Source organism: Acipenser ruthenus, chromosome 38 (genome assembly GCF_902713425.1).
Source record: "Acipenser ruthenus chromosome 38, fAciRut3.2 maternal haplotype, whole genome shotgun sequence".
Lineage (NCBI taxonomy): Eukaryota > Metazoa > Chordata > Actinopteri > Acipenseriformes > Acipenseridae > Acipenser > Acipenser ruthenus.
Genome location: NC_081226.1, coordinates 1,305,498 through 1,327,638, shown reverse-complemented (window position 1 = coordinate 1,327,638; position 22,141 = coordinate 1,305,498). Strand labels below are relative to the sequence as shown.

The window sequence follows — 22,141 nt, the reverse complement described above, 5'->3', positions numbered from 1 at the left end:
ATAAGCATCCTTTATTTCATATGTACCCTAAATAAACTTTAAATACTCCACTTTTCAAACCGGACATAACACTACCTAATAAACATGAGCAAAAAGCTATACATTTGTTTGAATAAGTGTCGAAACACCTAAATCATTTTTTAACCAGAGATGGGGAAAAATTGACCCTCAAAAAAGTTCAAATAAGTCGCATTGGTTGAAAATTGGTTAACTTTATCTCTGTCTAAGGCTCTCTCGGTAAACAGCCCGTCGCATTCTTTTTTTAAACAATCTCCTAAAATAAACTAACAGCTGGTATTTAAGTTCAGGCATTAGGGCTCAATAAACGTTTATTTAACACATTCCTGCGTAGAAATAGCCTACTTAGGTGTTCGACGTCGCGTACAGATTCGCTCGACCTTATTCTTGAAGCATCAAAGAACGAGGGTGTAAGAGAAAGTAACAAACAAACAAATATTTAATTACACATGACACTGAAACTATAAACGTCTGCGCTCGAAACTATAGAGCCGGTCCTGACAATGCAGGCAAACAGGTTCCTGTGTTCTGCCCGGCGATCGCGCACAGTAACTGCACTCGAGTGAACTGCATGGGAGAAACTGTTATTTGTATTATTAATATCATTTCCCCCCTTAGTTTGCCAACAGTTATCAACTGTCACAAATAATAATATTGTATAATTTACAGTAACACAGTGAAATATATTGCGCAATAGACAATACGATGTATTTTTTGTTTATTTAGCAGACGCCTTTATCCAAGGCGACTTACAGAGACTAGGGTGTGTGAACTATGCATCAGTTGCAGAGTCACTTACAACTACGTCTCACCCGAAAGACAGAGCACAAGGAGGTTAAGTGACTTGCTCAGGGTCGCACAATGAGTCAGTGGCTGAGGTGGGATTTGAACCAGGGACTTACTGGTTATAAGCCCTTTTTTTTAACCACTGGACCACACAGCCTCCCTAGATGCAGATAGAAAACAGCTACTTTTCATATACGAAATATATCAGTATGTATAATTATAGATTGTAATATATTCAAATACATGTTACAATGTTTCCACGTACTGCATAATACTATACAACAAACGTGGTGATGCAGACTAGGACATGAATTCCTGTATTCATTCTATCTATCTATCTATCTATCTATCTATCTATCTATCTATCTATCTATCTATCTATCTATCGTGATAAATCTCTGTGCGTGGCGATTTTATCTGTGTCCTGCCGCGGAGCCTGAAAAACAGCGACTCAAAAAGCCATTTACAGTATTCAGGTTCTGCCAGTTAGACCCAACTGTAAATATCAGAATATAAACAAGCTCAGTGTTACATAATTAAAGATCTATTTTTTTTTTAGTACTGTAACTCAGCCATAACTAATAAACACAACTGAATTTAGAAATACACCGTCGAAACCATTGTCTGGTATTATAATACAAGATAAATCCAAAGTTACATTATTACTGCTGAAAATTGTACCCGTTTTATGAACCATTTCTCGGCGCCGTCGCTGAAGTGCTGTGAGGAAACCAAACGCCACGCCCAGAGACATACCTGTCCGATCACTTTTTGGATTGGCCAGGTAAAGTTACGTCATTCCAACACGCTCAAGAAGGAGGGTGTTGTCAGAATACGCCAACAGTACCTGTCAGGTCATACTGGAAAAACTGCACATTACTAAGATTGGGTTGACAATAGGGCTAATTACTACAGCTGTACTTACCGAAGTGGGATATATTTCAACTACAGGACGCAACATTTCTTAGCAGTTTTTACAAAGGAAAAAAATAACCACATCTCAGCTAGATGGCTAGAAACAGCTGCCAATTCACCTGCCATGTTGTTGTCATACTGTTTTTGCTTGTGTTCGGTAAGTGTTTCTTTGTCGAAACTCGTTTTTATTGTTTGAAGGCTTTTTAATATTTTTTCCGTGAACGAACTGGACCGTTTTGTTATGGCAACCTCGAGCTACGAGAATCAGTGTTGGTATAATAAGCCACAATAGATTTGTCTATATTCAAAACAGCCCATCTGTGCCTTTGTCAGTCTGTTTTGTTAAGAACTCCTTTCGATTCTTACTTTGAAGAACCTATATTCGTTTATTGTACTCCACGCAGGGAGTTTTTGTAGTGTTGTTTGATATTTACCCTGGCTAACGGGTTTGTAAATCTATAAAAGCAAATAAGTCTAAACTTTTGTGAGTTTATTGAGCCTGGATCAACTTCAAGTTTGTATTTACAGCTGAGCAACAACGCTGTAAATAACTCTTCTCCAGTAATGAAGAGCTCATCTATTGTGTGGAGTCTTTTCAATTGTTTTTTGCAAGCAGCAGAATGGTGACGCACTTAAGAGACGCACACACGTTGTTAGAGACTGTTTACAGATATTGCATTCCTTGTTGGTGTCTTGTAAGCATGTCTGTTATTTAGTTATTACACAACATCAGGGCACTGCTCCCCCATTGTGTTCAATGGAGGTCAGCCGTTCAGTTATTGCTCAATAACAGAAATGCAAATACAGCTGAAAAGATGACAGACTCTCTTATCTGTAGTTTCGCATTCTTCACACAGAAAACCCCTGTGGGGAGACAAACGATAATTCTAGTGGTCTTTATAGTAGTGCTGTGAACCTTAAAAATAAAACAGAAACAAAACTAGAAATGGAGACCAGATATCACGAATGATGTGTGATGGAGGGAATTATTTATTTGGGTAGAACCTGTTTATTCAGCTTTCTAAAGGAGCCACTTCACAGGCTCTGATCCTTGTGTGGTGAGTTGAGGTTAAAAGTTCAGTTGCAGCAAATGCAGATGAGCCTGGCTCTTTTGTGTAGTGTTTGAGATTGCTGTGCGTGGTTGCCAGTTCACACCCAGCCTCTGCCCTGTTACATTAGCACTAAAAAAAGACTCTCTTCATATTTGCATGCAGAGAGGTAGAGACTGGATCGTGATGATGAATGCATTGTTTAAACATGCATGGGAAAGTGGAAGATCAGAAGTGCTTCTAAAACCATTCCCGCACAGTTCTGGCATAACGGATGGGTGCCATCAAGGCACAAGTCCGTCATTGCTTCATTAAACTGTGGTATTTGTTCAGCCTTTCAGAGCAGTCAAGGAGAACGTGCCCCACACCAGGGCGATGCCGTATGTGTGGTTCAGTGGTTAAAGAAAATGGTTTGTAACCAGGAGGTCCCTGGTTCAAATCCCACCTCAGCCACTGACTCACTGTGTGACCCTAAGCAAGTCACTTAACCTCCTTGTGCTCCGTCTTTCGGGTGAGACGTAGTTGTAAGTGACTCTGCAGCTGATGCCTAGTTCACACACCCTTTGTAAGTCACCTTGGATAAAGGCGTCTGCTAAATAAACAAATAATAATCTAACAGGCAGGTCCTCATGAAGTGGCCATGGCCATGTCGCACTTAATTTTTTTTTTTTTTTGTGAACAGGATTGTCTTCATTAATAAAATGCTGATTGCTCTCATTTTTACTATGGAGGCAGTAGGGATATTTTACTGATGTTGTATTTATTACACTGTAAAGATACCTGTAAGAAAAAGTGCCGACTAGGTCTGACCTTGCTGCTGCTGCTGCTTGCTTTATCATGAGAATTGACTGCCTTGGATATGGGATTTTTGCACAGAGGGATGCTTTATTAGATTTCAGTTTCTAATCTGTAAAAAGAAAGACTTGGTTTGAAACGAGCTTTTGTTTTTCCTGTAGTGTGGCATTCCTAAAAGGGAAGGGCGTACCGAGTCTTTTTCAGGCTTTACAAGCAGCATGAAGACCCATCTACGCATTGTAACCAAACAGGCCAGTCCTGCAGAAGGTGGCGCCACCAAAACGATTCAGAGACTTCTCTTAAGCTTCAGTATCTGTTTGATTCAATCTAGTGTAGTACCAGAAATCATGTAAAATACTGGACATATACTGTAGGCATCTTTCAAAACTACACATCTTTTTACTCAGTTTTTCATTAAGTATATGAAAAACTACAATGCGGTGGTGTGTAATTCAATATGTTAACGTAACATTATTCAGAAGGTTTCGACTTCATGAAGCAAAATGAGTTCATTCTATAGGGTGATGCAATTTTAGCCATCGCTGTACAGCTCACCCGCCTGTACTCTCACATTAGCTGTGACAAACCTGTTTTTAATCTGCTGGGAAACACCCACAGTGTACACTGTTCCAGAAGTGGAAAAACCCAATGCTGTCCTCCACACCAATATACACTATCTGTTACAGGAAGCCTTACCCTGATGCGGGTTGTTCATTCGTTAACAGAACAGCTATCTAGGAGCACCTACTGTAGGATTCTATGAGTGTAGATTTTTACCAGGAAGTTATACAAAGTTGTGATCAATCTGAGTTAAGTTCATTGCTGCGATACTGTTGGATTTTTGTTCCTGTTGAATACACATTTAAATAAAATATTTTATTACAAATAAGACCACTGGGTATTATTAGTTAAAACTGTTTTAAATGTACCTTTTTAACATTAAAACAGCATGCAAAGTATTGGTAGCTGATCTTCTTATCCTCTGTATGTATGTCGCTCTTCACATTTTTTTAAATATATATATATAGAGAGAATTCCTAATTCACTTGTCATGAAACATGGCCTTCACATGATTTAGCATTGAGAATTTCAGATTCTGTGGATGTATAGGGGTGACTGTCCATTCATCCATCCTCTGTCTGTCACACAGTTATGCACAGAGAATCGCTTATCAGGTTGCGATTAAACATTTCATTGCTAATTCTTATTCTGTGCTCTAGATCTATACCGTGCTCCATAACTTTTCCATCCTATTGATGGCACTCATTGTGAATTCACAGCTATGGTGGGGGATGTACGTTACTGACATGCTAGCTAGCTCCGACTTGACCTCTGAACCATGCGTGGCAAAACATAAAATCCACATAGTTCGTATTACTTTTCGCATATTTCATTGTTGGAGTATCACAAATTGTGTTACTATTGTACATAAAAAATATATGCCTTTGATCAAATCTGGCAAATGTGTGCTTTACTGAAAGCTGTTGTAAATATGAAAAGCTGGCAGAATATACCTTTTCAATTAGGCATACAAGTTAATAATAATAATAATAATAATAATAATAATAATAATAATAATAATAATAATAATAATAATAATAATAATATTGATGATGATGATGTGGAGTAGTGGTTAGGACTCTGGACTCTTAACCGGAGGGTCGTGGGTTCAATCCCAGGTGGGGGACAATGCTGCTGTACCCTTGAGCAAGGTACTTTACCTAGATTGCTCCAGTAAAAAAAAAACAAAAAAAACAACTGTATAAATGGGTAATTGTATGTAAAAAAAAAAAAACGTAATTGTATGTAAAAATAATGTGATATCTTGTAACAATTGTAAGTCACCCTGGATAAGGGCATCTGCTAAGAAATAAATAATAATAATGATGATGATAATAAATGTTTTGGCTAAATATGTGAAACAAAGGAAGTGCTTCTCAATTTGAACAGTGCTTAGCAACGATCTCCACGTTTCAACATGCTCTGCCATTATAGGGCTTGAGGACCATGGGGTTCCTAAGACAGGTCCTACTGCCCAGCTGTACTGCATTGGCTCAGGGCAGTCAGGGCAGTCTGGCGAAGCAGAAAGCTCTATTTAAATTCAAGGGGAGGCACAGGGCTTGTATCGTTGATTGGCGCTGCAGTACCAAGCAGTCATTGGTGGGGTCGTAAGCTATTTAATCACAGGAGAGGAGAAGGTTTCATTTGCTGTGTCCTATAAGCAGTCATTCCAATCTCTTTTATTTTGCAGGTGAAGTAGATGGTGTCACCATTACAGTCCCCAACCCCACTGTCAGTGCAGAAGCTGGCACCGATGCAGTTCTTATGGTCAGTTTCACCAGTGGGACAAATCCCTATGTGTCCTGGGAACTGGATCTGTCCATTGCTTCATGGACCATCAACTCGGACCAGCCAGCAGACATCGCTCAGGCATACAAGGGCCGGCTAACGATCGACACTAAAGCCCCCTCTCTCACACTGAATAAGGTCACTACTGCTGATGCTAGGGACTACAAAGTCACTATGCGGGCAACTGGGGAATCCAGTGATGAGAAATTAATCAAACTCAATGTGTATGGTAAGGAAAATATCTAGCAAATAGCTTAACTATATATATTTTTTGTAGTATTTATTAGTTTTTTTGATTTGGCGGGGGGAAAGATCTGGTGGGTAAAATGTAAAATAATATCATGTTGTGTTCAAGTGGCTGATCTAGTAGTCATTTTGTTCCCCCCTCTGCAGAAAGGATTACGTCAGTAAATGTGAACATATCTCCAGCGGATCCGGTTGAAGGAAAGGATGTCACGATGACTTGTCAGATCACAGGGACGGGCACAAAATACTCGTGGAAGGTGAACGAAACACCGGTGATTGTGGACAGCCGGCATGTGGCCTCAGGAAACACACTGACCATCAAGTCACTGGTCAGGACTGACAAGGGCCAGTACAGCTGCACTGCTGAAAACCCAATTAACAGCCTGAGAAACAGCGTTGATCTGATCGTTTACTGTGAGTAGAGTTTCCATTACTATTTCAAACCCTTATGTATCACAAGCTTTAAATGTCTTCATGCATGCTAAGAAGATGAAGTTGGATGTGTCAGAGTATAGTCCCCCCCTCATTGTACAGCTGTGGTCAAAAGTTTTGCATCACCTAGAATTTTAGGGGGAAAAAAGAACAATATATATATATATATATATATATATATATATATATATATATATATATATATACAGGAAGCAATAGTAGTAGTACAGTATTTCATGTTAGATTTCGAAATGTCACATTTTTTTAATTTTTGTCAGTTTTCTTGTTAATTATATGGAAAACTACAAAGCGGCATGTAATTCAATATGTGAACGTGACATAATTCAGCAGGTTTCGTTCAACTTTATGAAGCAAAATGAGTTCATTCTATAGGGGGAGAGGGTCCCAACTTGGGGTGTAGCAGCATAACAAGGGTTTGAATTTACACGACAACAAAGGGATAGATTCTCAAAGCTATTTGACTTAAAATCATAATTTTTTCAGTATGTAAAAATGCACCCAAAAAACTTACAAAACACGAAACTCCGAATTGTAATAGTGGGGTTTGCAATTTTGTATTTTAGAATTTGACCTATTGCTAATGATATTTGTAAAGAAGTAAAGGGCTCTAACAATCTAGCCCTGTATGTTTTAAGATGGAGAATTATTCAAAGCAAGCTCCGGTTCTCTTCCTGTAGATGGTCCGGATGATCCTGTGATCAAAGTGGACAATGCCAATGCTGGGACGCAGCACAATGCACTGGTGGGGTCAACTGTCCAGCTGGACTGCGTGTCAGAGTCCCTGCCCGTGTCATACAACTGGAAATACAACTCTGTGAGTACAGCCGGTGGGAGCAAGACACTGTCCAACATCCAGAGGAACCAGGAGGGGGACTACGTCTGCGAAGTGTCTAACGCCAAGACCACTCTCACAAAGAGCAAAACCATCACCATCAAAGTGTACGGTGAGTGAAAAAATAAAACTGTGTCCATTAAGCACATACACTGTAGTGAAGCAGACCTACGTCTTCATCAGTGTTAAAACTATAAGAAACTAACAACCCCATTTTTATTTTAAAAAAAAAATCACTATATAGGGTCTCAAATGTGTAGTTTTGAAAGAAATCTATGTTTTAGCAAACGTGCTTATTTCAATATTAAAATAGGATATCTGGTACTATACTAGGTTAAGGAAATCAAGCCTTGCTTTCAGATAGCACTTTCCTGGTCATTTCACCTGGAGAGTGAAATTGTCCCCACCCCTTCAGGGCATTCTTTCCTGTCAGTAACCAACCAGCTGCTTTCCCCTAATGATTGACATGATTGGGTTCGGCATAAGGCAGAAAGTACATGGGAGATTTTTCTTTCCGTTGGATTACCACCTCCTTGATAAAGCGTCAAAATAAAAGCCCTTCGTCTTCAACCCCAATCCAGTCGACACGCGTTTCAATCTGCGCTCCCGTCACTGTCACTAAGGATTGGAAACTCAGTCATGCCTTTATCAGAGTCGCTGATTCTCTCTCCCGACAGATATGATCCAAGGGCTGAGTGTGTCGACAATCCCGGTGAACCCAAAGGAGGGGGATGCGCAGGTGGAGATAACCTACGCCACGGATAAGGGTTCAGGCACAGCCATGTGGCTGAAGGATGGAACAGCACTGCCCAACGACCCGCGATACACTGTCACTGCCAACTCCCTAAAAATCAACAGCCCTGGCCGGTCTGACTCTGGGGTCTATACCTGCAACCTGACCAACCCCTTTAGCACTAGCACTATCCAGAAGACCATCAGCATCTTCTGTGAGTAACTTCTACTGTACATATCTTGACATGTGGGGACAACTGGAGGCTTGGTGGTTCAGTGGTTAAAGAAAAGGGCTTAATACCAGGAGGTCCCGGGTTCAAATCCCAGCTCAGCCGCTGTCTCACTGTGTATGACCCTGAGCAAGTCACTGAACCTCCTTGTAGCCCAATAAGGTGAGCTGTCCTCTCTAGTTCGAAAACCTGATCTCTCTCTCTCTCTCTCTCTCTCTCTCTCTCTCTCTCTCTCTCTCTCTCTCTCTCTCTCTCTCTCTCTCTCTCTCTCTCTCAGATGGCCCAGAGAAGCCACAGATATCTGCTACTTCAGTGGAGAATCCTGATCCTCTGAAGTACGTCCTGGTTGGCACCACTGTGTTACTGAAATGCAAGGCTGAGTGTGATCCCCCTGCCACCTATTACTGGAACGTGGGGAACCAGGATGATCCCAATGTGCCTGAGGGAGCCACTCTGAACCTGACCAACATCCAGGCGAACCAGGCGGGCAGCTACACCTGCATCGCTGTGAACGACAAGATCAACAAGAGGGTGCGCAATGTCGTGCCCCTCAACGTCTACCGTAAGAGAAGCCGTCATAAGAGTCATGTTCAATTAGAATGTATTGAGAGCAACTATACTTACAGTTTTGTCAAGAGTGGTGACAATGTATGTATGTCTTTACCCTTTAAGGTACAAGGGACACATGCTAACTTTTGCAATGAGGTGCACGCAACAGGGTTTACAATTTAGTGATGGGTTGGATCTGGTCAACCCTCAAATGTATTTTAAAAGGAAACCGTTGGAACAGTACCAGCGGTAGGCTGACTAATCTGATGTACTGCAATTTTCATACTTGTCGTATCCTAAAATATTTCGTTACTGTACACTTTTGTCATCCAGTTCATGGATGTTTTTTTTTTTTTCATACGGTTCATCATTTGATAACTGATTCATTCTCACCTGCAGACAAAAAAGTACCAGATCTAGGATCCAGGGCGATCCGGCACAAATTAACCCTGTGGTTACTGGAAAAAAAAAAAAGATAAAACTAGAAAATTTGAAAAGCTGACGAGCTGACGTTGGGATAGCGTAATGTTTTGCAGTCTTCTATTTACACCCCTGTGTCTGTCTCTCTGCCTCTCAGAGAAGCCTGTGAGTGCTGGACCCACATGCTCGATGACGCCGGTGAATTCTGATCTGCAGTTTCGCTGCTCTTGGCTGGGTGGCATTCCGAAGGTCTCGCTGAAGTTCCTCGGACTTTCTGAGGTAAAAGAGGCCAGCGAAACTCTGGATCAGACCGAGACTGCAGCCAAACTACCTGCGCTCAACGGCAAAGCAATCACCTGCGTGGGAACGCATCCCATAGCTCCCAACAACTGCTCCATCACTCCCAGTAAGAACTTGATATTTAACAGGAACTTACTTCTTAGTAAGTTTATTTTAATATTGCTACTTAAGGCTCACTGATACTCTATTGCTCACTGCAATCCAGGTCTACAGCTATGGCTAAATGTTTTGCATCACCTAGAATTTTAGGATTGAGACATTAATTTAAAAAAACAAAACTATATGAGCATAATTTAGATTTAACATCTACTAACATTTATTTAACATCATGTAATCATAGAAACTACAACATTCTATTGCATTAAGTCTCGCAGAAACCATGATAATAGTAAAGTAGTATTTCATGTTAGATTTCGAAATGTCCGTTTTTTCGTTAAGCATATAGGAAAACTGCAAAGCGGTGTGTAATTCCATACGTTAACATAACAAAAATAATTTGGCCATAACTGTAGGTTTATTTGATGTGTTCTGTTTTAGGGTCTCCAGAAGGCATCCTGCCATCCCACAGTGCCACAGCGCAACCCTCTGGCAAAGTCTCTGTGACAATTTCCTGTAAGGGAAGCTCCCAGCCCCCGGCCACTGTCACATGGTCTAAAGCAGGACAGCTGCTGACCTCAGGAGGGATCTACACCATAAGCAATGACACCACAGATCTGACCATCACTGGCTTCAATATCAGTGGGGGTGATCTGGCAACATACACCTGTGTCAGCACAAACCTGCTGGGCTCTCAGAAAAGCTCCATCAACCTGACAGGTACTCATGACTCCCGAATACTGTTTCCACACTAGGCTGCGGTTTTATTGTTGCTGTAAGCCCTCAAATGGCTCCTCCATATCAGTGATACAATGTTTTTCACTTTTCCTGTCTCCAAACCTTTCAGTCACACCTGTTAAACCAGGAACGGTACATTTTGGTTCCCTTTTTGAGTACTTCCTAATCTTTCAGTAAATAAAATGACAATGAACTCTTTGTGAGCACCACTGTTAAAACCCAGACTGCGTTTCCTTTTCTGTACACAGGCCCGGCGATTTCCAAGTCTAGCATATTGGTGAACCCGGCTCACACCGTGGTCACGTTAACCTGGGAGACTCCAAGAGATTCGGTTGTCACGGGATTCAATGTGCAGATGACAGGCCCCGCCCTGCAGAGAAGCTCCATCTCCAGAGCCGCCACTGATTGGAGGACCATTCAGACGAAGGGGCCGGAAGCTCGCAACACTGACATCTCCCCCCTCCAACCAGGAGAGATTTACCAATTCCGGGTTAAACCAATGGTGGGCCAAAATGAGGGGCCACCCTCAGAGACATACAGTTTGGGCCAGGGTGAGTGGCCATAGCTGCTTTAAAACAAGTGACTAGGCTGTCAATATTAATTGTAATCTCACTGGTTAATGTTTTTTATTAATTACTTATCCTTCGGATTTTAAATGTGTGTGATCTATAAGATTTTAATAATGTTTTTAGATGTTTAAGAAGGTCGTTGATAACAATTTCATTTGAAATACTGCTTATAGCCTCAAATCCATACCCTCTTGTTATAAATATGGCATAATCAGAATTGGCCAAGAAAAATCACAACCCGTGCTTCCCCAACTCATTGGCGTTTCTTTTCAAATTTGATTAGAAATATATATTAAATTGGTGAGTGTCTATATTTATGCACAGGGTGATTAGAAAGTCAGTTTATCACATCAATGATGTGGTGTGTTGATGTGATAAACTTACTTTCCAATCACCCTGTATATAGATGTATTATTTAAGGTGCAAACTGTCATTGTATTGTCATTTCAAAGTTGTTTATTTATTAATGTATGTCATTTAATTTATCGAACACTATCAGATATGAAAATGACTGATAATGCAATGCCTCAAACTAGCCCTGCACCCAGCCATGGGTATTAGAACTACCTTCAATTAAGTATATTTTTACATAACTAGGGGGCATCGTTTTTCCTGCCTTTATAGATGCATGAACAACTCCTATTAAAAAACCTACAGACTCAAAGTGTGAGTTGTGATGTGATTAGTACAATCATTTCAGACCACATTTACAGTAGGCCTGACACTTCAATAATATACCTAAACAAGGCCAGTTCTGAAATCCAGAAATATAAGCAGGGCTAGTGTGACTTTCAAGCCCTGATTATCTTAAACAGGGGTGTGTCCCTAGTTGGTCTTTCCTATCCTAGTCTTTGTTCCATGCCTATTCCAAATTGTTTAACCAATAAAACCTTAATCCACGCCCTAAATTAGTTAATTATTTCATTTTACATGCTAGACCCTGAATGGAATGGCCCTCTAGGCCGTGATTGGCCACCACTATTTCTGAAAGTATTGTGCCAATACTTAAGGGCACCAACATACATCAGCACCACCTGCTGGACACTTAAAGCATAACTGCTGACATGTCGATACTGATCCAGCTTGCTGTGTCTCTGTCAGATCCGGGATTGAGTGCAGGTGCGATCGCTGGGATTGTGATCGGGTCTGTCTTCGGATTCCTCCTCCTGTTGCTTCTCTTGATTCTTCTTATCCTGTGTTGTCTGCGTAGGAAAAAGCAACGTGAGTATATTTCTACAGTTCTCCAAGACGTATTGGAAAGGATCGGGGTACCAGTGGCTTACCCGGTAAACGTAATACCTAGTGGCGTGTGGAGTGAGTCATGTCATCAGGAGCTCCCTGGTTTGAATCCTGGTTGAGCCAAGTTGCTGATCTTAGTTGGGGGACCCACTGGAGTGAAATGACCTAGGGATGGTGGAGTAGCTGGGTTTTGCAGGTGATAAACAAGTTATTTTTGTATAGAAAGGTTTAATTTACAAACTCGCAGCTGCGAGAGGGCAGAAATTACAGGTCATTAAAATTCGATTGCTGTGTGTTTATATTATGGAACAATTACACAAGTGCATCTGTTTACGGTGTGTATATATCATATCTGTTCTGCTGTGTACGCTCTCGCAGGTAAAGAACCGAAGTACCCAGTGCCGAAAACTAAAGAAAGGGTGAGTGTTTTAGTCCTAACGTTTTTTTTGTTGCATGTGTTATTGGGAGTACTAGATTGAGGTGACGTCCTGCATGGAGGCGCCTCTCTGTCAGTACATTCATTCGTCTGCATATCACATTACATTTTCCCATGCATCTTGAGAACACAAGAGGTTATTCTGCAGAATGCCAATTTAACATGTTTACCAGGATACTGGCACCTCATTGGCTTACCAAGTGACATCTAGGGGTTTGAGTTACTGACAGGCTTGTTTCTTCTACAGGTAGCAACTGGTGTCTCCCAACCAAACATCTTACTGACAGGGGGAGTGACAGCTGCAAGGAATGGGCCATCCATTGGCAATGGGAACAGGGCTTATACACCTGAGCCCTATACCCAGGTAATGATTGAACATATGATCATTAGTAGACCATTGTGACCTTGGGGGAGAGTTCAGTGAAGAGCGGCCAATCTAATCCTTGGCTTGAGCGATGAAGTTTGTGGGAACTGGATTTATTTAGCCTAGAACAACGAGGCAGTAGGGCGAACTTGATTTGCAATTAAGCTTAAAAGGAATTGACAAAAGTTAACCCTAGACAAGCACAGCACAGAAACCAGGATCAAAAGGGCAGCGTTGGAAATGAAGTGGAAATAGAAGGTAGGAGACACTTCTTTTTACAGAAAGTGGTGAGGGGATGGAATTGGTTAGCTAGCCATGGGATTGACTTGTAAGCAATAGTAAACCATCACATGTAGCATTTACATTCATTTTCAGCTAGGGGGCGACCTTATAAGTGAACATGCATAGGCTGTAAAATATTACATTTCCACAAAAATCAGTGTTCACTACAGTATATCACATGTTGTGTACATGTCTGTGGATGTATACTAGCATGCAAATCTATACGTGCCACCCTGTGCTCCCCACTCTGTTACTGACGTGTTCATTTCTCCTTTGCTGTTGCAGTATGACAAATCATCCACCCTCCCCTCCAATGTCACCCCTCCTGCCGTGCGGATGGCTACCACAGTGTAAAACTGGACTTCCTGTGGCTGTAGGTACTTCCTTGAATAAAAGTATTTTCTCAAAGCGGTGACCCGCTATAGAAACTCTCTTGAAGCACTGGACTTCGCTGAGCCCATTCAAACAAACCTATTGGCTTTCTAAACTTCCATTTTAGAATGACTCGTGCCAAGGTTTGACATTTTTGGGAGGGGTCAGGGAGCTGGGTAAAGCAGTGTTATTTTATCCCTGGTCCTCATGTACCCCTAACAGTCCAATTCTTAAGTTTGAAGCAGGTTTTGTATATGGTAAAGAACTAGAGAAATCACTTGAGCTGCACCCTGTTCTCAGAGGCTGTTTCTAATTGGGTTCTTATCTGCACTGGAAAACAATGCACATTTAAAATGCGTATTTTGTTTGTAGTTGAAAGAAAATCCTTGACCATGGGACCACAGTTGTGTCAAATCAAGAACTGACAAATGTATGCATTGAGGGCTGAATTCTGCATCTTTAAACTGAACAGGCAACTTCTTTGATACTTTTTACTAACCTGGCAAAATAAGCATTAGAAACACAAAAGCATTTAATGTAAATTGGTCCTGTCGGCTGCTTGTCCCCATTGACCCTCATTGTATAATGGGATATTAAACGTGTTTGACTGGAAACATTATTTGCAATTGTCATGGTACTGTAGGTCGCATTAGCACTGAAGCGATTCTAAGAACATTTTTGTAAAAAATGCTAAAATAATTTTGTATCAATATTTTTTAGACATTTTCTGCATACCTTTTAGATTTGATGCTGCAGACAAATCAAGCATAGATAGCTAGAATTGGAAAATTTGTACAAAATAAAGATATTGTTACATTGTTGCTTGCTCTGTTTTTGTATCGTTCTAATTTCAAATGAAATCTAATTCGGTGTTCTGGTAACAAGGCTGTACTATGACTTTCAGGGCCAAAAACAACTTCAGATTACTTCAAATCTTGTAGCATCAGCAGGTAACAGAAGTACCTGGGCACAAATACGTCTCCCTTTAAGTAACTAATTTATTTAATATCATTAAAATTAACCTACTGGGTGTTTTTTTTATATATATTCTTCTTCTTCTTCTTCTTCGTCTTCTTCTTCTTCTTCATCTTCTTTTTGGTAATATAAAAGTAATAAGTAATCAGTAATATATTACTTCTATAAAAAAAAAGTAATCAGTAATATATATATAGATTACTTTTTTGGACCCAGCAATCTGTACTTTACTATTATCCCTGGCCATAAAATATCATTAGAAACCTAAAATGATTATTGTCTGCAAATTGGGTTACATCTTGCATTGTAAGTAATTTAAATAAAATTACATCATTTCTTATTGAATTAATTTGAAGTACTGTGGTGCTGATTAGTATTAGATCATGTATTTATCTTTTACTTCCTTTGAAGTAATAGTAAATCATATGCTTGTTTTAAATAACATTTGAATTACCGCTGATTATAAAGTGTCCCCCTGTTTTGATACCAAAAGTAAGTATAACTATTTTTAACCAGTGAAATCGAAATACTATATATATATATATATATATATAGAGAGAGAGAGAGAGAGAGAGAGAGAGATTATTTATATATTTTGTCATGTCTTTAGCTTTTACATTGTAAGCCTAAATGTTTAAAAACTGAGAAATGTGGAGTTAATACTAACAAGTGTACGATAAAGGACATATTGAAAACAACTCAATTGCTCTTAAATTTGTTTTACAATAAAATAACTGTTTTCTTGTGACTCTCCAAGCAGATATACAAAATGTTATCAATTATTTTTTCATGTTTGTTCATGTATATGAACTCATGCATTATGATGTTATTTTTAAATGTATGTAAAATAAATATTTAAAATCGAATAAAAGTTAATTGTATTTTTCCGTGCTATGTTTTCCCCAATGTATTTATTTGAATCATGAGGGATTTCAAAACAGAAACTTGTACATTTCAAATGTAAACCCTACTGTATTTGTGCACCATTCATTTCAAGCCCATTTGTTGCTAACTTGCTGTAATTGTGCAGTTAGTTTTTACATGTTGTCCTTTTGCTATAAATTGGTGTCTCATTTTGATTTTCTGGAAAAAAAATGCTAAAATAAAAAGATAGAAACGAGGGGTTACAATATTAGGTCATATATATTTTAATACAGTTTATAATTTTATGATTTAAGATTTAAAGAGCTTTTGTTTAATGTTTACTATAGTCCACAGTACTTTTACTATAGGAATACTACACATGTGAATACTACATCAACCGTAGAGTAGATAATAGTTCATCAGTATTTAAATGTATTTAATGTACTATTTTAAAATATTTTTCTGTTTTGTCTATCTTTTTTGTAATATTATTTTTTTTTACAAAAACTTCCCCGACCAACTATTATTACTGTCTGTAATTGATTACATTATTTTATCTATCTATCTATCTATCTATCTATCTATCTATCTATCTATCTATCTATCTCTATCTGTCTGTGTCTGTCTGTCTGTCTGTCTCTATCTATATACTGTCTGCCTATCTGTCTATCTATCTATCTATCTATCTATCTATCTAATATCTATCTATGCACTGTATTTCTGTAGATCCCTATAATTATACTATATAATAGACTATATGGGCAGTCATTATTATTACAGCTGCTGATGTCCTGCTGTGTTGTGTCCATTATAAATAATAGGTGCCTCTTATTTTCTTTTAATTATCTGAAACAAATTAATTCTGCAAAGCAGCAATTTGCAGAGAATCAGGGACGCTAAAGTCCGGTCATTGTCTTCCAATTGTTGTTTGAGCCTCTGCACACAAGGCCCGACAGCCCCAGGCCTCAATTGGAATGTAGGCCTCAGCAAGTTCTATTTACCGAGAAAGAGTGCAGGCTCTGCACATCGGCTTTCCAGAAGGCAAACTGAGGCCAGCCATAGGCTGACAGGGGGTGGTCACCTGATCTAGCGGTCAGCGCCAGTGGGAATTGTTTTTTTTTTCCTGTTAAAAAGGTTTTGCCACCATCGACAAAAATGTCAAAGGGCTAACTTTTTGGAATCCGGCCTAACGGGTCTCTTTGGCTTCGTACTTGCACAGAGTTAGCAGCACTCTTGTCAGTCTCTGGAGACAACAATTCCACTCAGGTAAGCTGGTTTATTTGTTTATTTGTTTGATAATACCTAGTGGGTATTTGTATCGTCAGAATAAGTCAACAACAACAAACGTCAAACGTTTTAGGGGGAAAAAAACACATAGTGGCGCCAAAAAAAGAAACAGTTACCGGAAACCGTAAGTTTTATGAACTATCGTTTCATACTGTGTACGGTACACAATGTACGTTCTTTCACTCTCTTCCTTAGTCAGAACTAATAAAATGCATTCATTAGCCAAAATGTCTACTGTCATACACATCCTAAAAGTCACTATGTTTACTTTTCTGTTTATAACGGTTTGTTTAAAGTACTTATTTTATCCATCCAGCTGAAGTAATCCGATTACTTCCGAGGGACAAAAGTAACTGAGATTACTTTTTATTACTTCACTTGGAAGCCGTGAGGCATGCTGTTGCCTATGTTTCAAAAGAAAGAAAGCTAAATAAAGGATAAAAGTTTAAGCATTTGTGAAAATTGAATGCACAATTTAAAAGTTTTTGGAATCAACAATAAAAAGTGTACATATGTGTACAATATGTGTGTTTGTTGTCATCATTATTATTATTATTATTATTATTATTATTATTATTATTATTATTATTATTATTATTATTATTGACAAAAGTAATCAAGAACATATTACTTCTATACAGAAGTAATCTGTAATATGTTATAGATTACTTTTTGGAGCCAGTAATCAGTAGTAAATTGCTTTTTTGAAAGTAATTTTACATCCCTTACAAGATATATTCCTGATATCGAAGTGATACAGTCATTTTTTCTTTGTATCAGATAGCTTCTTACTAAAATTAGCTATGCTATTTAATTTGTCTTAATTAACTCTATACTAAAACAAGTGTAGTATAGGGTACTATGTAAGATCCAAGCTGATTTCCACCCTACTCAAGGTCAGAGCGGCCAGTTTGTCTTATCGAGAGTTTTTTTAAAAGCTCATATATACTGTGCACAGCATTCCAGCACAATAAATACATGCTATGTATTGAAAACGTTTGCCCTCCGGGATATAACCCCTGGTGGGCATAAACATTACACATGCATTTCCAAAGTATTAAAGCATTCCTATATTCAAATGGCTGCTTTGCATATTCCTTGATGCAAAACCTTTGGCCATAGCCGTACGTATATAAAAACGACATCTTCATAATCCAATATCGGTAATAACAATTGATCTGCAAGCTTTTATATTTTTTTGTTACATGTGTTATGGATGTTCTTAAAAAATGAAAATTGGACAAATTGTCCAGTATCACAGGTCTTGTTTTCAGATTTCCTCTCTCTCTGGTGCCCTGTGCCCTGCTGGTTCAACCCTGAAGATGTACAGTTTCATGGGAGGAGGGCTCTTCTGCGCCATTGTCGCTAATATTCTCCTGGTGGTCTCCACGGCGACAGACTACTGGATGCAGTACCGCCTATCAGGGGCGTTTGCACACCAGGGTCTTTGGAGGTACTGCATGTCCGGGAAGTGCTACATGCAAACCGATAGCATTGGTAAGCAGCCATAATGCATGCACCCATGGGATACATGATATAGCAGGACCTTTTGACATAGTCATCTTGTAACTCTTGTACAAGGGACATACTTGTCCCTACAAATAAAATGATGCTAACTTTGAGGTAGAAGAAACAGGGTTTAAAATATCCTGACAGGTTGGATCTGGTGGTCAGTTTCCTCCTGGCGATACTTCAGTCACTCTCAAATGCGTTTTTAAGAAGAAACCGTTGGAACAACCACTGTATTCCTTGTGTACCTTACAGGGTTAACCATCTGTTTCATTTCAAGATTCCCTTGTAAAGTAATTGCAGCTAACGAACTAATACCATACATCTTGCACTTCCATTAGCTAAGGTCACCATATGACTCCGTGTTCACTGGGACGGTTTGGGACAGTTCAGGCTTTTCAACTCACAACCCAATGCATTCTGGTAAGCGTAGTCCTGCTTCTCTTAAAGGTAAGAGATAAGTGAATGGTACCTGAGACAGGTAAAACGTACCAGAATGCCTTGGGTTGCGAGTTGAAAAGCCTGAACTGTCCCAAACTGTCCCTGTGAACATGGAGCCATATGGTCACCTTACCATTAGCTACATACAGTAGATCTTGAATGTGCAGTTTTGAAACAAACAGATGTTCTAGCGCACATGTGGTGTATTTCCATTTTAAAACAGAGATCTATTATTATTATTATTATTATTATTATTATTATTATTATTACTATTATTATTATTATTACTATTATTATTACGCTATATTCTCATTTTGAATGCCTTAACTTCCGGGACTTTACTGTTTTACTTCATTGGTCATTGCACCTCAACAGTGTCTTTCGAGTCAAAGCATATTACTGGCTGAAAGCATGCCAGTCAATAGTGGAAGTGGCTTATGACAGGAAAGAGAGCGTTGATGGGTGTGGGGACAATTTCACCATCCAGGTGAAATGACCAAGCAAGTACAACTGAAACATGCCATGCAAACAGAGACTTATTTAACTTGGTGTAGTACCAGATACCTTATTTTAAAATGAAAACACAAGTTTACTATAAAGTCACTTCTTTCAAAACTGCACATTTGAGAGTGAAATAGCAAATGGAAGTTCCCAAGTTTAAGGCAAAGCTTTTCCTTTAGGATGGACAGTCAATTCAGTATCCCTTTCTTACTCAAGTCTTGGGGGGTTGCTGCTAGCTAAACCAATGCGCTTTCTTTCTTGATCCAGCGTACTGGAATGCAACCAGAGCTTTTATGATCCTGTCGGCCATGTCGTGCTTCGCCGGGATAATCGCTGGAATCCTGTCCTTTGCTCACTTCTCCGCCTTCGAGAGATTTAACCGTTCCTTTGCTGCTGGGATCATGTTCTTCGTCTCCAGTAAGTTCACCTTTCTTTATCCCAAGCCTCATATCCTCATCATGGGAAAACCAGGCACATAAACAAGGTTAGGACTTAAGGTGAGGGAACGCAAAGCTGCTTTGTTCCAAGTGGCTTGAAACCTGGTTCCAGGAGACCACTGGGAGACCTAGTTTGAGGTTGCTTTGTCAAACCCAAGGACCCCTGCTGTGCCATGCAATGGTCTGAAATCTAGTCTCCTGAAACCAGGTTCTAAGTGGCTTCCCTTAGCTTTAGAATGTCAGAAAGAGAAGATGTAGGGTCAGACCTGGTCAGTACTGTGACCTGGTCAGATTTCAGAAAGGTAAGCAACAGGGTTCGGTCTAATCAGTGCTTCTTCAAGGTGTGTAATCTTTTCAAAATCCAAGAAAGATACCAAGCAGGGTTCTTCTTCTTCTTCTTCTTCTTCTTCTTCTTCTTCTTCTTCTTCTTCTTCTTCATTAGTCATTTAGCAGTCGCTTTTATCCAAAGCAACTTTCAGAGACTAGGGGGTGACCAATGAATCATCAACAACTGCTGCTGCAGAGTCACTTACAATAGGACCTCGGTTTTACGTCTCATCCAAAGGACAGAGTATAAGGAGGTTAATAGACTTGCTCAGGGTCACACACAGTGAGTCGGTGGCTGAGCCGGGATTTGAATCGGGAACAAGCCCCTTTTCTTTAACCACTGGATCACCAAACCTCTTGTGGGATAGGGCTGGTCAGTACTTCTTTTTAGATTGTGATCTGGTCAGATCTGAGAAAGCTAAGTGGCAGAGTCTGGCCTGGTCGGTAGTTAGTAGATTGATCTGAACTCTTTCTCTCTTACAGCTCTGTTCGTACTCCTTGCCATGGCAATTTACACGGGTGTCACTGTAAATTTCCTGGGGAAGCGGTTTGGAGATTGGCGATTCTCCTGGTCTTACATCTTAGGATGGGTTGCTCTGCTAATGTCGTTCTTTGCAGGTCAGTTTTTGTCATTTAAAAAATCTGAAGTCTCCCACATCAAGATTAATTTATTAAAATTGGATTCCTGGGTGGCTGTTTACTTTAATGTGGCACTGTGTTTATTGTCCAGTTTGTGTACATACCCTAAAGGTAACTTCAGTTTCTTCCATAAACTATATGTCAAATAGGCCAACATTTCTGCTAATGCTTTCAGCTGTAGACATGGACACATGGCTTCTTTCCTGTCATTTGCCAACCAATTGCTTCCTTAATTGACTAGCATGCCTTCAGCCAGTAACATGCTTTGACTCAAAGAAAAACATTCCTGAGGTGACCTGACCTAGGAAGTGCAAGTGTAACAGATTTTCTGAAAACAAGGCATGCAAACTGAGACATTTCTTTAACCGAATGTATTCCCAGATATCACGGTTTAAAACAAAAATGCCCGTTGCTCTTTCATAACTCAACATTTGAGACCTATATCTGGAAGTGCGTGACTGAAAATATTATCGTAATTATTTTGTTAGCTTCAACAACTTTAAGGAGTCTTTTCAGAAGCAGTGTTTGAAAAACAACACAGTAAGCAAATTAAACAGCACGCATATTCTGAAATATATTGATGATATAGTCCACATTAATCCTATTTTCATGTCTACTGCTCCTATTATGCACTGGACTTGCCTGACCTCAGCACCACGTTACTGGATCCTCAGCTAATGCACTATCCTTGCACTATTGCAGTACTCCGTCATTGTAGATATAACTGCTTGTAATCTTGTTGCTTCCTAGTTGATTGATTTTAGTAGTATTATTTGCACTTACTATAAACTGCACTGTATTTAAATATGAAGCTTGCATTGTAACCCTTTACTGCTCTGTAACACCTGTAAGCCGCCTTGGATAAAGCGGCCTGCCAAATAAATAAATAAATAAATAAATAAATAAATAATAATAATAATAATAATAATAATAATAATAATAATAATAATAATAATAATAATAATGTCCTCCATTGCAGGTATATTTTATATGTGTGCCTACAGAATGCACGAATGCAGAAGGGTGCCTGGGCCTCGCTGAAAACTGGACACTTCGACCCCACACACCCTCCCCAAACTAAGACTACATCACGGGGTCTCCATTCTACACACAATATGAAAGAGGAAAGTGCTGTACAAACTCTTCAAGCTGCTTCACAAACTGACCCCGATGCTGTTCTGACCTCAGTCATACATTAACCCTAGATTTCTTAAAGATATGAATATAAAGTAGGAATTCACATGTTAGAATGCAGTTCTGATTTTTTTTTTTTTTTAATAAAACAAAGCAAAAACGACACAAGTGTGCTGTTATTTACATCGAGCAGAATCTACAATAAACATTATTATGAACAAAACTGGTGTCAGTGAATTGTATTTCTGTTAGTTTGT

The 22,141-nt window shown here is 39.4% G+C and overlaps 2 protein-coding genes across 4 annotated transcripts; both read left to right on the top strand.

Moving 5' to 3' along the window:
- The first annotated feature begins 1,622 nt into the window (after positions 1-1,622).
- Positions 1,623-15,636, top strand: LOC117433642 (V-set and immunoglobulin domain-containing protein 10-like). Of its 2 annotated transcripts, XM_034056021.3 has the most exons (13): positions 1,623-1,876; positions 5,815-6,141; positions 6,306-6,572; positions 7,289-7,555; positions 8,121-8,390; positions 8,683-8,967; positions 9,532-9,780; positions 10,212-10,490; positions 10,757-11,059; positions 12,179-12,298; positions 12,695-12,735; positions 13,000-13,116; positions 13,684-15,636. In XM_034056021.3, the coding sequence occupies exons 1-13, from the start codon at positions 1,813-1,815 to the stop codon at positions 13,750-13,752; spliced, it is 2,658 nt and encodes an 885-aa protein (XP_033911912.3). In that variant the 5' UTR covers positions 1,623-1,812; the 3' UTR covers positions 13,753-15,636. The 2 variants fall into 2 exon arrangements, with proteins under 2 accessions (XP_033911912.3, XP_058865204.1); XM_059009221.1 differs by lacking the exon at positions 13,000-13,116.
- A 1,086-nt stretch (positions 15,637-16,722) lies between these two features.
- LOC117433659 (lens fiber membrane intrinsic protein-like) lies at positions 16,723-22,024 on the top strand. 2 transcript variants are annotated; one of them, XM_059009378.1, is made up of 5 exons: positions 16,723-16,875; positions 18,171-18,393; positions 19,615-19,764; positions 20,595-20,729; positions 21,730-22,024. In XM_059009378.1, exons 2-5 carry the CDS (start codon positions 18,219-18,221, stop codon positions 21,789-21,791), a joined length of 522 nt encoding a protein of 173 aa, XP_058865361.1. In that variant the 5' UTR covers positions 16,723-16,875; positions 18,171-18,218; the 3' UTR covers positions 21,792-22,024. The 2 variants fall into 2 exon arrangements, with proteins under 2 accessions (XP_058865361.1, XP_033911940.1); XM_034056049.3 differs by having other exon boundaries at positions 16,743-16,875; positions 18,150-18,393.
- Positions 22,025-22,141: the final 117 nt, after the last annotated feature.

Excerpts from the sequence above, each read along its gene's own strand:
- LOC117433642 (XM_034056021.3), top strand. The coding sequence starts at position 1,813 with ATGGCTAGAAACAGCTGCCAATTCACCTGCCATGTTGTTGTCATACTG. Across the intron at positions 9,781-10,211 it reads CAACTGCTCCATCACTCCCA|GGTCTCCAGAAGGCATCCTG; the intron begins GTAAGAACTTGA and ends GTTCTGTTTTAG. Across the intron at positions 11,060-12,178 it reads GACATACAGTTTGGGCCAGG|ATCCGGGATTGAGTGCAGGT; the intron begins GTGAGTGGCCAT and ends TGTCTCTGTCAG.
- LOC117433659 (XM_059009378.1), top strand. The coding sequence starts at position 18,219 with ATGTACAGTTTCATGGGAGGAGGGCTCTTCTGCGCCATTGTCGCTAAT. Across the intron at positions 18,394-19,614 it reads CATGCAAACCGATAGCATTG|CGTACTGGAATGCAACCAGA; the intron begins GTAAGCAGCCAT and ends TTCTTGATCCAG. Across the intron at positions 20,730-21,729 it reads GCTAATGTCGTTCTTTGCAG|GTATATTTTATATGTGTGCC; the intron begins GTCAGTTTTTGT and ends CCTCCATTGCAG.